Source organism: Astatotilapia calliptera, chromosome 6, assembly GCF_900246225.1.
Source record: "Astatotilapia calliptera chromosome 6, fAstCal1.2, whole genome shotgun sequence".
Taxonomy (NCBI): domain Eukaryota; kingdom Metazoa; phylum Chordata; class Actinopteri; order Cichliformes; family Cichlidae; genus Astatotilapia; species Astatotilapia calliptera.
Window position 1 is genome coordinate 15,800,554 of NC_039307.1, and position 16,116 is coordinate 15,816,669.

The 16,116-nt window shown below is 39.0% G+C and overlaps 1 protein-coding gene across 1 annotated transcript in view; it reads left to right on the top strand.

Annotated features, from left to right (window-relative positions):
• usp43a (ubiquitin specific peptidase 43a) overlaps positions 1–16,116 on the top strand; it is a 134,063-nt gene that overhangs the window by 103,250 nt on the left and 14,697 nt on the right. The window contains exons 12-13 of the mRNA XM_026170554.1: positions 6,439–6,558; positions 13,970–14,219. Coding sequence (XP_026026339.1) covers positions 6,439–6,558; positions 13,970–14,219 — 370 coding nt within the window. The remainder of the gene's footprint in view (positions 1–6,438; positions 6,559–13,969; positions 14,220–16,116) is intronic.

Consider the following 16,116-nt stretch of genomic DNA (forward strand, 5'->3'; position numbering starts at 1 on the left):
CACATTTTCCTTTAACTGCCATTTTAATAACATTTCTGACAGTGGAAATTGCAAATCTGAAGAACTTTGAAGTGTTTTTACATCATTTCAAACTTTTAAAGCATAACTTACCTTAATTTTAGATCCTCAACCAGTTGCTCTCTTTGATTGAATAGAATTTCATAGCTGCTGTGAAAGTGGGGCAGTGACTACTGACAACTCTTGACAGTTTAAAAGGTTTATTTTACAACAAAAAGCTTATTTAATTTAATGTTCACCATCTATTTTGTTTAAGAATCTGAAGTCTTGTCATTGGAAAGTGGACAAAACAAGTGAAAGAATCAAAGTGGCTACCATGGGAAAATAAATGCCGTAGATGGGTAAATATACTGTGCATTTTAAAAAAACACTAGTATATCTGAGCAACTGGAACTTTTTATGGCACTCTATATTATTGGATTACTGTATTTCAATATTATATATAAAAAAAAACTACAAAATATATTTTAAACTAGCATGTGCTTTAAAATAGTGTCTGCTAATTAAATTCTGTGTACTTACATAAAGTAAAAGCATCAAACGTTGAATTCATTTCCTTAAAGGTACAGTTTGTTAACAGTGTTTAGATATTTTAGACATTCTAAAAAAAATCAGTAATAAATGCATGTTTGGGACCGAACAGTAGAGTTAGTAACAGCAAGCGAACATAGAGGAGCATTTACAGGTTAGAAGACAGATTCTCTTAGGAACTAGTAGAGCCCAGAAACAGATCTATAAGAGGGCGAATACTGGAGTTTTTCTCCACCTTACTAGTCATGTGAGTTTGTTTGTATGAAAAAGAGAAAAATATAGACCTCAGGACAAAGGATGTTACATCATGTTACAGTTATTCCTCTTTTTCTTCCTGAGATGGAAATTGGGAAAAAAATAAAATGAAATAAACAACAAAACAAAAAACATCGGTGTGGATAAGATGAGTCTTAGAAGATGGAACATGCAGGCAAAGTCTGCTGAGTGTAGAGCTGTGCAGGTAGAGAGCACTAATGTTGGAGGAATGGTGTGATGAGCAGGCACGTGAGTGCTGCAGAAGAATTACTGAACAACAGAAACGTTGTTGGGCAGTGAGGTGATGAGACGGCTGGTCCAAAACTAACAGTTGTGCAAGCTGAACATCCAAGATATGACGAATAAACTTCAGTTCAGCATAGCACAATGCCTCAGCGTACCCAGCACACTGGCATGCATGAGCTGATAAGCCCCAGGTGTGCACGGTGACTGGAGTGGAGCTCGGAGAGTGGGAGATGACAGTGCAGCATCTACAATTCACAAAATTTAACAAACCAGAAGAGACAAGGACACAAACCAAATGAAGATGAGAACACAAAACAAAGCAAAAAGAGGAAAAATTGAATAAAATGATTTGCTTTTTTTAGATGGCGAATATAACTCTAGTGTTTAAATATAAAGAAGCATATATTCAATTCAATTTTATTTATACAGCCCCAAATCACGACAACACTCACCTTAAGGCACTTTAGATTGTACGGTAGATCCTACAATAACACATACAGAGAAAAAACCCAACAATCATAGGACCCCCTATGAGCAAGTGCTTTGGCAACAGTGGGAAGGAAAAACTCCCTTTTAACAGGAAGAAACTTCCGGCAGAACCAGGCTCAGGGAGGGGCGGGGCTATCTGCTATCTGGGGTGAGAGAAGGAAATCAGGATAAAAGACATGCTGTGGAAGAGAGCCAGAGATTAATAACAAGTATGATTCAGTGCAGAGAGGTCTATTAACACATAGTGAGTGAGAACGGTGACTGGAAGAATGCTCTTTCTGGACTTTAGCTCAGCATTCAATCATATCATCCCGGAGATCCTGGTCTAGAAACTGTCTCACTTGGGACTCTCCACCCCCATCTGCCTCTGGATCAAGGACTTCCTGACAAATAGACCACAGTCTGTCAGACTCGGCCCCCACCTGTCCAGCACCATCACACTCAGCACCGGGTCTCCACAAGGATGTGTTTTGAGTCCCCTCCTGTTTACGCTCTACACATCCAACTGCTCCCCTACCCATCTCTCAAACACCATCATAAAGTTCGTGGATGACACCACAGTGGTTGGACTCATCTCAAGGGGTGATGAGTCGGACTACAGAGATGAGGTCAACAGACTGACTGAGTGGTGTTCAGTTAACAACCTCCAACTGAACACCACGAAAACTAAAGAACTTATCTTGGACTTCAGGAAGGGCAGAGCAGACCCGGCCCCACTTTACATTCACGGGAACTGTGTGGAAAGGGTACACTCCATGAGGTTTCTGGGCGTGCAGATCTCTGATGACCTCTCCTGGACTGCAAATACCATGGCGGTGGTAAAAAAGGCCCAGCAGCGTCTCCACTTTCTGAGAGTGCTCAGGAGGAACAACCTGGAGGAGAGGCTGCTGGTGACATTTTACAGAGCCACCATAGAGAGCATTCTAACGTACGGCATAACAACATGGTATGCAGGGTGCTCAGCTGCGGACAGGAAAGTACTGCAGAGGGTCATCAACACAGCCCAGAAGATCACTGGCTGCTCTCTGCCCAGCCTGGAGGTCACTGCAAACTCTCGGTACCTCAGCAGAGCTGGCAATATCATCAAGGACTACTCTCACCCCAGCAACCAACTGTTTAAACTATTACCATCAGGCCGACGGTACAGGTCACATAAAACCAGGACAAACAGATTCAGGGATAGCTTCTTTCCCAGAGCGATCACCGTAGTAAATAAGCACAAATACAATTGAACCTGCTTAGCTATACCATACCGTCACTGCCATTATATTATGCTGCTATTCATACTGTCATTATATTAATGCTGCTATCCTGTATATATCGTACTTACTATTGTTTGAGTACTTGCGATTGTTTTATTGTACTTTTTATATTTTACATTTATATTTATTATTGAATCTTGCACCAAGGGAGTGGCACTCCAATTTCGTTGTACTCTGTACAATGACAATAAAGGCTATTCTATTCTATTCTATTATTTAAGACCTTGTATGTGAGGAAAAGGACTTTGAATTCAATTCTGGATTTAACAGGAAGCCAATGAAGGGAGGCCAATATGGGACAAATATGCTCTCTCTTTCTAGTCCCTTCAGTACTCTTGCTGCAGCATTTTGGATTAACTGAAGGCATATAGAAGGATAACCTTACTAAGCACAGTGATTGCAAATAGTTTCTCTGAAAACAAAATCTGTGCTAGCAGCATCTGTAAGACTATAACAACAAGCTGGCAGCTGGTAAATAATTTTTGTGCAGCTCACTTATCAACATGTTATAGCTTACATCTATTCCCACATAATATAATGATGCAGGAAAAACTGTTACAGCTGTGTCCAAAAGTCCACTCATACAAACAGGAATTAGGGAGTTTTTCTTTATATGTATTTTACCTAAGTCAGGGTAAAATGGAGAAACATTTTGCTAACCTTCAGCACAGCTTTTTGAAACAATGTGTTATGAACTAAGCAGTACATGTAAAGTCTAAATAAAAAGATTTTTAAAAAAAATACCTTAAGTCTGCATTCTTTCTAATAGCCAGCAGGTGGCGCCTCCTCTGGTTGTGTCAAAGCTTCAGGTTGAATATAAGACCACAGAGAAATGGCCCACAGCGTGTCCTTTCTCTGTGACCTCAGAAAACACTTTCCTGATTAGTTTATGGGCTCAGCCATTAGTTTCCGGTCATCCTGAATGCAACATGAAATGCTTTGTAACTGCAGACGGGAGTCTCATTGATCTAAAACACTGAACGAACCCAAAATGGTAGACTTCTCCATAAACAGAGTTGGTACTATATTCCCAAAATGCAAGCAATTCTGTTGCTCAAACTTGTCTATTGTAGGTTTTATTCATTTTTAAATTATTGAACATTATTCATTTAAATTACACTACACTCCTTCTCTGTCCTTGTTTGTTAACTTGGACACAAATAAAAGATCAGAAAAATCCTGAACTTAATGAGGATGAGTGATAAATGAAATGAAAATCACAAATGTTAAGGAGCAGTAAACCTTGTCACATCTTGTAGTCAGGCAAAAATGCCTGCCTGGCCTAACAGGTCTGCAGAGCATTTCTTGAAAAGTGAAAGTGTTTTCTGAATTTAAGAAAATCAAGCTATTCGGGGCCTTTTTTTTTGTTTGTTTTTCTTTTTACTTTATACTGCTGCTTGTTTTAGATTAACAAAGGTTTAGCAGCAAAGGCTCTTCTTAGAAACAGACAATTTGGGTTTTGTCCTGTGACATTATAACAATTTATATTGTAATCTTGCAGCCTTGGTCACTGAGCACCAAAGACAAAACCTTTTATCCTTTTTGTTTTTGCTCTTTAAGTCTGACTCCTCAAAGTTTATGACAAGTTGGCAGCTTGAAAATAATTTTTGGCAGTCCTGCAGTCAGGCCGTTGTTATATAGATGTCTTTTCATTGCTTGTGTTTATAATGGTGCTTTGTACCCAAGAACAAAATGTCAGTATAATCTCAGTACTAACAATAGTAAACAGCACATCGTCTATACAAACTCTAAAGAAACACAGAAGAGATTTTTCCCACCACAGCAGCAAGATGTGCATGATGAAATCTCCTTTATGGTTTAGTTTATTATCCTCTAATATAATTATCTCATTCTGAACCCAAACCTTGGCCCTAAAGCCAAATTCCAACCCTCTGAAGCTCTCAGAAAAAAAGCACAAAGTCATAGTCAAAACTTATCCACTTTCTCAAAATCCTTCCTCCCAAGATCTAAAACCAAAACCAGTCTTTACAAAGGTAGTCGTACATGTGCACACACATTGACACACACAGTAGCATAGCAATCGTACTGCATGTGCCTCAGTGGACACTGGTATTCAAGAGTAATTTCTCTCTTTGAGAGCTCACAGAATAAGTAGTTGTAACAAGTTAGATACACTGTGTGTCCCGACGCTACAGGCAGACACACTTGTTTCCATGGCTAATTACTTGTTTGTATAGCGCTCGTTTCTTGTGCACCTCGACTCTCCCCGTTGTGTTCATCACATCTTTTCATAAGCCTGCAATTGTTCCTCTCACTCCAAACTCCTCTCCCTCTGGTTCAGGAGTGCTACTACATGAATAGGGGAGAGCGATTGGACTACATGTAACAGCCTCAGCTAGCACTGAACCCGAACCACCTCCCCCTTCTCTTCTCCCTCTGCCGAGCCACAAACCACACCCCTAACTCCAACAGTAGCTTTATTTGTTTATTTATTTGTAAGAGACCCTGCACAAAAGCCAGCCAGAGAATTGACACATTGTACCAGATTTGATTAGCGTTTGCAGTTTCTTGGCAGGTAATATTTATCTGGTCACTTATTGCTATAGCAAGTGTAACCCACAATCAGACTTGCAGCTCAAAGGGCAACAGTGTGTGAAAGGGAAACATAGTTTTTCTTTATGGAAGAGAATCTAAACATGTTGTACTGCACTTTTGTGAGAGAGGCTCTGCTTTTTTGAAAACAAAACACAAAGTCTCAGTGGGCAGCGCTGACTTATTGTCTGCCTTTCAAAACCCGCCTGTAACCATAGCAACTGTAAATGTTAGGTTTCTAGCCATGAGACAGTTGTAGTAGGATTAACTGACAACGTGTGTGCACAGGACATTTTTTAGCCTAAGGGCATTATTTATATAATAATTTTTGTGAAGTTGTCCATTTTTCCTCTGAGTACTATGACGAGCTGATGCAGCTAAAGGCATTTTTCCTGTCCAAGCAATCTTTGAGATGTCAGTCACAAACAAGTGAACCTTTTACCATTCTTTAGATTTGCCAGTCTGCAGCACAGACCTCTAAACCATAAAGCAAGAAGAGAAAAATCCCAAGATGATGCATTTTAATATGTTGAGCTAATGAAAGTGTATTTAAGGTGACCATGGCTTAGGCAGTAGAATAGATTTATCGGTAATTGGAGGGGTGGTGTACTTTTTTTTTTATCAATGGGTCCTTTAGTCTGCATGTCAAACGCACCTCAAAATTGCTCATCATTTATCATCTGCGTGTGTGTTTGGGGGGTATTTTGTAGCATCATATGAAGAGCTTTGTGAATGAGTAGAGCACTTTTAGTGGTCAATAAGATGAGTAATGTGCCATACAAAATCCAGTCATTTTATCCTCTATACAGTGACTTCAAAGCACCTTAAGGTGCTTCTGTGAAGATGAAAAACCAAAGACGAGGAAAGCGAGAAAATTGTTCCACCCTTAAGTGGAACAAGGACAAGACTTTAATTCAAAAAGCTTTCATGCAATCAGGCATCATTATGACAAAACTAAACGTGTGAAAAAATTAATCAGGCAAGCTTTTATTTTTGATCTGGGAAAGGCAAATGAAAAATAGATTAATATCACCTGCTTTATTTATGTAACTATGCACCTAATTGATGTAAATATTGATTCCAGCTTGCACCAGATGATGCCTGGAAGTGCCCCCACTGTAAGCAGCTTCAACAGGGTATGGTGAAGATGAGCCTGTGGACTCTGCCAGACATACTGATCCTCCATCTCAAGCGCTTCCGTCAGGTAGGCCAGCTTCAAAGTGGTCTCAAGTGAAGACTTTCATCTTGATCATTACATTACTACTACAGTCATCAAAATAATTTATTTAAAAGATGTCTATGGTAGTAACAAACACCTGAGGAACTATTATCTGACTCTACACAGACAATTTGACAATTTATAGAGGAGCCAGATACAGTATTCAAGAAATATGAATACACGCCTTTGAAATGACTAAAATTAACGTGATTTCAAATAGCATCAACTTACAATAATAACTTTAAGATTATTTTGTAAAATGAACTGAAATAATTATTCAAACGTTTACTGTGTTTAGTCTCATTTAAAACACATTATACAGACTACATTTAACACAACAGTGCAAAAAAACTGAAGCTAAACACAACAAGTCTGTTGAATGCTGCAGGAAAAGAGTATACGTGCAATTTCCAATTAACAACTAGTTATATGAACAGTCTTTTAAATAAACTGCAGTTGTCTAAAGGATTTGCTTTAACAAGAAAGCAGTTTGTGAGAACTCATCAGGATAAGAAAAGATCATTTTTATGGCTCAGTTAAGCCAAATTTCTTTCCTGAAATACTAAATGAAAAGATGAGTTTGAGTGTAAAGAAATGTAGCCTTTAATGATTTCAAAAGCACTGCAGGAAACAAGAAAGGGAAGCCAGATGAATACTGTGAAAAGGGCCATTTGTGAACAGTCATTGAAAAAGACAACCTCTCTGTCAAAGAGCAGCTCAGTATAAAAATGAGTAAAAATGAAATTGTTTCTCTGTGGGTGATGGGTATGTGAAAACATGTTTGTGATAAAATACTTGCCATAACAACTACAAATTACGAATTAATAAACTCATTATTGACGGGAACTGGAAAACTGGAAAAGCTCATCCACGCCTTTGTGACCTCAAGGCTGGATTACTGCAACTCACTTTATTTTGGTCTTCATTCTGCCCTCCTTCATAGACTGCAGACAGTCCAAAATGCTGCGGCATACATTCTGACCAGAACTGGGAAGTTTGCCTGTATCACTCCTGTTCTAGCTGACCTGCATTGGCTACCCATAAAATACCGCATCCAATTTAAAATACTGCTGCTCACGTTTAAAATTACCAACAACACAGCACCGAGCTACCTTAAGGAACTCCTTAAATCGTATGTTCCTGCCAGAGCATTAAGATCATCTACTCAGTTACTCTTGGTGCAGCCTAGATCTCGGCTGAAGTCTAGAGGTGCCCGGGCGTTTGCCCTGGCTGCACCAGAGTTGTGGAATAACCTTCCGATTGTGATCCGGGCGTCCGATTCCATCCAATCTTTTAAATCACGGTTAAAAACCTATTTGTTTAATCTCGCCTTTCCTCCTTGTTAATGCTTGCACTTGACTTTTAGACTTACTCTATTTTTCCTTATACAGATTTTTATGGCTTGTGCTTTTATTATGTTTTTATTTTGATATGCATTTCATATTACCCCTGTGTATTAGTGGCATTGACCTGTGAGTATATTTGATACTTTGCTAAGGCCTTATAATACTCGTGTTACTTCTCTGTCTCTTATCTTAAGCACTTCGGTATACCACTGGTTTTTAAATGTGCTCTATAAATAAAGTTTGTTGTTGTTGTTATTGTGCTTACAGTTTCTCTTGATGGCCCAGTGTTGGATTGGATATTAGAGAGAATAAAACTGGCCTTTTATGGACTGATTTTTGCAAGAGTATAAAAGTCCCAGAAAATCCTTTGTGCCTGACCATCTTCAGGGGACTTTTTGTTGTTGTTGTTGTTGTTGTTAAGCCACTTAACAGTGACCTGTGTGTCATTCAAGCATGAAAAGGCACTTAACTCAAGGCATAAACCATTTTTGTGTCTACACATAGCAGACAATTTAGCAAAGAACCAATTTTATAATAATAATAATAATGGATTGGATTTATATAGCGCTTTTCAAGGCACCCAAAGCGCTTTACAATGCCACTATTCATTCACACACTGGTGGAGGCAGCTACAGTTGTAGCTACAGCTGCCCTGGGGCAGACTGACAGAAGCGAGGCTGCCATTTCGCACCATCGGCCCCTCTGGCCAACACCAGTAGGCGGTAGGGTAAAGTGTCTTGCCCAAGGACACAACGACCAGGACAGAAAGCCCGGGGATCGAACCAGCGACCTTCCGGTTACAGATACGCTTCCCAACCCCCTGAGCCACGGTTATATCATATCTTTAAGCACTTTGTTACTACCAGCCTGCCACAAACAACCACAATTTGTTTCTTTTGCTTTAATTTAATCTATGAAAAATGCAAAAGATAACAAAGTTTGACAGGGTGTTTTTGCACCAAAGTCATTCCTAAAGAGCTGTTAGCTGAAAACTTAAAGAATATCTCATCATGATCTGCAGGAAACTGGACAAGCGGAAGGAAAAAAAAAGACAAAAGTGGCCTAAAAGACAAAAGTGGCCTTAGTGCCCCCCCCAAAAAAAGCTACCAGTAAGTCATGAAAGTCAAGTCCTTAAAAAAAAAAGGATGGATGCAGTGATGCATCTAACCCTTCTGTTGATCCAGCTAATGTTCGTCGAAGCATAATCAAAAATGGTCTCAGTCAAAGAGGAAAGGGAAACAGGGAGAAATGGGCTGAGGTATGGATTGAAAATCAGTGGCAACGGGTCTTTTATGCTTGAATGATTTATAGGTCAGTGCTAAGTGGCTTAAAACACAAACCAAAAGGCAAGGACTGGAATGAAAATGAGAGAAAAAGCAGTCAATACCCAAATAGAAACTGAAAGATCCCCAACAGCCTGAAAAAACTATACACAGTAAGTTTCTTTCCATCCCCCTTTCCTCTTTAGTGAGATAGGCAAGCGCCATGTCACAATCATTGAAGCATGCCTCGTAGCCTGCTTCTTTAAAACCAACACCCCACCTTTCTCTGGCCTTCATGCATTATTCCAAACACGTATTATCATTATCGGTCTAAATCCCCCACACCCCATTACCTTGCCACCGTGAAGTTCTTTAATATCCTGGGAGATCCCAGTCTGGAAAGTTAAAAAGGATTCAAACCTATGCATTCTCTTCCTCAACTAAACTTTGTTTAGAGCCATGGCAACAACAAAAAAGATAAAAAGTGGTGTTTTTATGAATTCTGACTGTTTACTGAAAGGAAGAACATGAAAGAAGGCAAGTGAAAACAACTATGATGAAAGCCAATGTGCCACACAAATTAATTGCTGGTACTTTCTAACCACTCTTTATGAAACATTCTGATGTTGTACATCAATGCAGGAAAAAAAACAAATGAAAACTGAAAGAGGACATGCAAAGGGTTGGTGTTACAGAAGGTGTGGGGTAAGATGGAGGCAGATGACACATAAAGGGAGTGAAATAAAGAAGAATTAGTGATCAGCCACAGACTTTTTCAGCCTCAGATATACAGATATATGCTTTTAGGATGGCTCATTCCCAGAGGCCTGCCGTGGTTAGAATCTTTCTCACTGTGTACGCCAGGCCATATTTTTCCCCACACCTGGTATAATCAGATAGATCACTGCTTTCTCCTTTTTGCTGTCTGGTGGAGTCTCTTATTATTATGTTTTTTCCCATCTGTTCACATGGTAGCTTCCCAGTACTCATCCCCGTACTGCAATTTCATAGTAATTCAGCACAGGCTTTAGAGTGTGTAGGTCATTTCCCTAGCTGAGATCATTGGGTATGCACACCAGTTTCAGTTGTACTGAATCTCCTGCCATGACCGGGTTAAAATAAACCATGCCTTTTTGCTATAACTGACCCATCACTAGTGTTTTTTTGCTCAGGGACTACAGATAGAAATTAGGTTTCGACTTCGTTTGTGCGTCTCCCTGTAATTAAACATTTGAAAAACCCTTGACACGAACCCTTGCTGCTTTCACAGGAGACTCATTAGTATCCCTTCATATGCCTGGTTCTTCTTGTTCCTTGTTTCAAAAGTGAACCCTGCCCTTTTCTTTAGATGTTTGCTTCTCTGAGTTTTAATGAACACATTGTAAGTTGTCAGTATTTTGTTGCAGCAGCTATGTTTGCTATGCCTAACACTGTAAGGTCATAACATGCGACCTTTTATTCGTAATTGGTTCACGGTAATCTTTTTAGTAACATAGTAATACTACTATACTTAAGCTTGGATATGTTACCAGCGTGCATAACAATTAAACTTTTGCCACATTAGGAAAGCACCTTGTTTTCCAGCACAGCTAACAAACAATATCCCGTGATCTGAAAAGGCTCCCTGTGTTTTGGAGAAACTTGACCAAACTTGTTTGTGTTAACAAAATGGTAGCATTTGTTAACCTTTACTTAACTAATCTGGTCTCATTTAAGCCATCACTTTGTTTTTTTCAATGGCCCTGACCAGGACAAGTTTAAGTCACAATGACACAACTAATGGTTTTAGGAAACTTCAAATTTAATAAACAAACAAACAATCTTTTAACAGAGAGTTTACAATAGTTCGTCAACTTTCACTTACATTTGCAAACACATGCCAAGCTGATGGGAGCTTAAAAACAAAAAAACATTGTTGCCACATTTAATAACATATCCTAACACACAGAAATGACTGATAAATCAATTTTATAATGATTATTTTTTTCTCCAGAAGCCAAATTAATTTTCCCTATGGGCCATATACTGAGTATAGCATTAATGCCAAAAAACATGAACATCCCTGAAGATCCTTTTGCTCCATATGTGCCAATATGCTCCTGAGACCCAGCCTATTCATTTATGTCCTCCGTGGATAGAATAGATGTAAGAAGTTATGTAGTGATGGGATTTTTCTTTTCACTTAATCTGTACAATTGCTCCGCACACTCCCCGGAGTGTAGTGCTGTAATATTTTACATTAGTGCTTAATACCGCCTTGCTGAACATAATAAATTCCTCACAGTCATTACGAGTCTTACCTGGAACTGTCGAATGTTGAGAAACTGGGACTGCTGTGGGGGGCTGCACCAATAAGCTGGACTCATTTATGCTCAATATTAATCTTATAAACTGCTGCTGATGAGAGCAGATGTTACAATTAAGCAATGAAAATGTAAGAGGTATAGTTAAAAACACCAATATTTTAAGACAATTTATCAATTTAATCAATTTTCTCAAAAACAACTGTGAGCAAAATGTGCATGTTTTTGCTAAATTTCAAATACCCTAAACTTTATTTTACTTTATAGAATATATTGTACTGCCATCTTACTTGTAGTTTCATGTATTCATGTGACGTTTTTCAGTTCTTTCTTCTTGTTCAGTGAAAGAGATCTAGTCTGTTTTTGGCCTGAACAAGTGCTTTAAAGCTGAGGTAGGACAGTCACATCAACAGCAAACGCAGCATCAGCTTTCCATTATGCATCTGACAGTTCTGGATGTCCTTTGCCTTTTGTCTCACAAAATTGTTGAATTTTTGCTGTCAGGCTGCACACTGTTTTTAGCACTTTGCTCAGGTTGAACCCCCTGACAGATGTGTGATATATATTCCCCAATAAACTCTTTTAGTTATGACATTAGCAACATGGTTAATTATTTTGCTCTGACTTACACAGCACCTCTTAGTGTATAATACAATGCCAAAATACCAATTTTAGTTGTGGGTTAATTTCACTCACTTTATCCTTCGTCCACTTCAAAAGTCCAACATTTTTCCATGTCAGATTTGGACAAACATCAGTTCTAACACCTGTCAGTGTGTCCCATTTTCTATCAAAGCATGCACTTGCCTCCATGAACAAATCACTTCCTATTGTGCTGCTCAATTTCAAACTCTTTTGTTATTCCACGTACAAAGGGAAGTAGTATATGTGGGCTGTGTCGCAGGCACCACAGCTCTTGTCCAGAGCCAAGAACAAAAAGTCAGACTTCAGGCTTTTACACTTTGCTTGGAAAGAAAGAAGCAGAAAGAGGGAAGGCCCCATGAGTTAAGCCCTGCTGATCACCTCACATGAGACCCTTTCTTCAAAAACTCTAGTATCAGATCCTGATTTTGGAGTTCCTGACTGACACACCTTTTCTCTCTGCATTAGAATTCAGTCAGTCAGTCTGCCAAAATCTGTACCAAGCACCGGCTTAGCATCAGAGACCAGAGCCAGTAATATGCACAGCACAATTTCTAAGGTTGGGGGGTTATGCAGGGCCTTCCATCATGATAAGGATTCAATCTCAGTAGGAAAGCTTCTATACTAAAAAGTGATTTGAATAAAAAATCCATACTGAATCACAAGCATGTAAGAGAAAACTGCTGGGCACTTCTTTTACTGACCTAAAACTTTTGTTTTCTGATTCTGGTTACTTCTAAAGAGCCTCTGGAATAAAACTGACAGTAAGTAAAAGCAGAATTCATTTATGTTTCTTTGACATATGCAAATAGTTTGTCTTTATTTATTTGCCGTTTAATTCATTTGGCAGCTATATGCTAGTTTTACTTTTGAATCTTTTTGTAGATGTTCAGATTCCTAACAGAGTAATATTTGCCTGCATATTCACTTGTTGTTGTACAGCTTTGTGAATCTAAATGTAGTTCTAGCTTTTACTGCAGTTGATTCCAATTGTTTGCTCACGAGCTGTTCTGTTTTTAACTTTGTCTTCAGCCACTGCTCAGTGAGATCAGGTGACAGACCTGGTCATTAAAAGTACTGACTTTACTTTCAAAAATCTCCTGACCAGCTTTCGCTGTATGTTTTGGTCAATTCATTTTCATTCAGATTAATTTATATAGGCGCAAATCACAACAACTGTTACCTCAAGGTGCTTTATATTGTAAGGTAAAGACTCTAAAATAACAGAGAAACAAAAATATTTATGTTTTCAATTTTTTAAATAAATTACATACCCAAAGCTGAAATATCTTAAAATTGTGTTCAGACTCACATTCTTTCTGTCAGGCTCGCATGTGTTAGTTGTTATGTTGAGAAATTTTATTACTGCACCACTCAGAACAGTCAATACTTATTGTAAAGCTACTCAAGCATTTTCTTGCTTGAATGCTTTTCATCACTCTCATGTTGAAAGGTGATTGTTGAGCCATTGTACTGGGTACACTGGTGTATGCCCTGTGAACTTCATACTGCTTGCCGCAGGTGCCCTCAAATCACTTTCTAGACACAACACATATTTAAGGAAATGACCATTTTGTTTTCCATTGTAACTATAATCAACACAATACTTTGTAAATCAATCAGTCATACATTTCTATAGATAGAGTCCCTGCTGTTCCTGTCACAGCAAAAGAGTGGATATAGAATCAGTCAAGCCTTTGCCATTAGGCAAAAATAGTAATTGGCACATTACTATTGAGAATTGCAAAAGAAAAAAAAGTATTTCCAAGTATTTAAAGTACAAAAATGTGCAAACATAATGGTGTGTATGGACTGTATGTATGAATAATGATTTTTGAAACAGGTTGGAGAGCGAAGGAACAAGCTGTCAACACTCGTGCGTTTCCCTCTAACTGGTCTGGACATGGCACCGCATGTAGTGAAGCGAAGCCAGAGCATGAAGAACCTGAATATGGGGCCATCACCACCTTCCTGGAAACAGCACTCAGGCCAACCACACCAAGCTGCTGACATGATGCTTCCTCATGAATTCCTGTATGATCTTTATGCTGTGTGTAACCATCACGGAGGAATGCATGGAGGACATTATACTGGTATGTAACAATGACGTCTTCTTATTGCTTTTCATACACACTCTTCTGTCATGCAGTTGGCACATCCACACAAATGAAGTTACTGCATAATATGGATATATACAAAGTGTGTGTGTGTGTGTGTGTGTGTGTGTGTGTGTGTGTGTGTGTGTGTGTGTGTGTGTGTGTGTGTGTGTGTGTGTGTGTGTGTGTGTGTGTGTGTGTGTGTGTGTGTGTGTGTGTGTGTGTGTACATGTTTAGGTATCTTTGTGAGGACAGAAAATTGGCATGCCACTATACTTGTGGGGACCAACAGTCACTTAGAGGGACAAAATGCTCATTCCCACGAGTTTGAAGGAATTTTTGAGGCTCCAAATGTGGTTTTAGTGTCAGGGTTACAATTAGGTTAGGTTTAGGCTGAGGGCATTCATTTTTGATGGTTAGGGTAAGTGTCTAGGGAAAGCATTATGTCAATTAGATGTTCTCACTAAGATATGAAAATTAGTCTGTGTGTGTGTGTGTGTGTGTGTGTGTGTGTGTGTGTGTGTGTGTGTGTGTGTGTGTGTGTGTGTGTGTGTGTGTGTGTGTGTATTACAACAGGGACCAGATTTAGCTAGAATGCTAACTCCACAAGGAAGACCATTTTCACTTCAAATGACAGTTCAGATCTCTCAATGACAAATAACATGCAACACTGAGTTATCCCGTCTTCTTTGGCAGATGTTTTTGACCAATCAGTTTTGAGAAAGTCTATGCCCATCTGTCATACTCAATACCTCAGCAAAGTAAACTGCTCTGTGCTGCTTAGTGTTTTAATTTTAAATGAAATGTTTCGATACAACCCTCCAGCAGTCTGGGTCTCTACTATCCTCAGCTCAGTGAACTGTGGTTCATCCCAATAGTCCTGTGCACAGTAATTGCAAGTAGCTAAGTGAGTCCCTAAATGTGGGATGGATTTCCAATTTCAGGTACTGTCCAGGCTGCCATTTAGACTGTTAGTATGTGGAGGATTTTCAAACTACGTGTGTCTGATAAGAATGATGTTATTTTACTAATGGGTGGCTCCCCATTAGTAAAATAACATGTACAGTCTTTGTCTAGTTTATGTACAGTCGGGGGAAAAATAATTCCTTAATTCCCCTGCTGAATTTGTAAGTTTGCTCACTGACAACAAAAATAAAGTCTTCAATGTTTCATTTTAACTGGAGACTGAAAACCATCAAAAGAAGAAAAAAAACACAATGTACATTGCACAAGCACCTAAATTGATTTGCATGCCATTGATTTAAATGTGCATTTAATCCCCAAGCAAACCATGACTTAGTACTTGATGGAGAAACCCCTGTTATCAAACTCAGCGATAAGACATTTCCTGTAGATGGTCACCAGGTTTGCAGAATTGTCCAAATCCTTTAGGTTTCTTGGCTGCTGCTTTGCAACTCGAAGCTTCAGCTCACTTCATAGATTTTCTACAGGACTGAGGTCTGGCTAGGCATCTACATGACCCTGATATGCTTCTTTGTTACCTGGGCATTATTTTTTGGGTCATTATTAGGCCGTGGACAGGTCTTCCAGCATATCTTCAGTTTTCTGGTTGAGGAAAGGAGGTTGTGCAAGATTTTACGGTATAAAGCCCCACCCATTGGCTTCTCAATGCAGTGAAGTTGTCCTGTATCCTTAGCAGGACAGCTTTTTAGTTATTTATTTTTAATCTTTATTTTCATTAAAAATGTAAATAGCATGCACAATTTCTTTCTGTGAAGGTTCTCAGTCATCCAGGTCATCGTAGTCAAAGGAGCTTGCAAAGAAAAGCGTCTGGACTTCTTTAAGTTGCTTGAAGACGTTTCACCTCTCATCCAAGAAGCTTCTTCAGTTCTAAGGTCAAATGGTGGGGAGTCCCAGATTTAAACCCATTGGG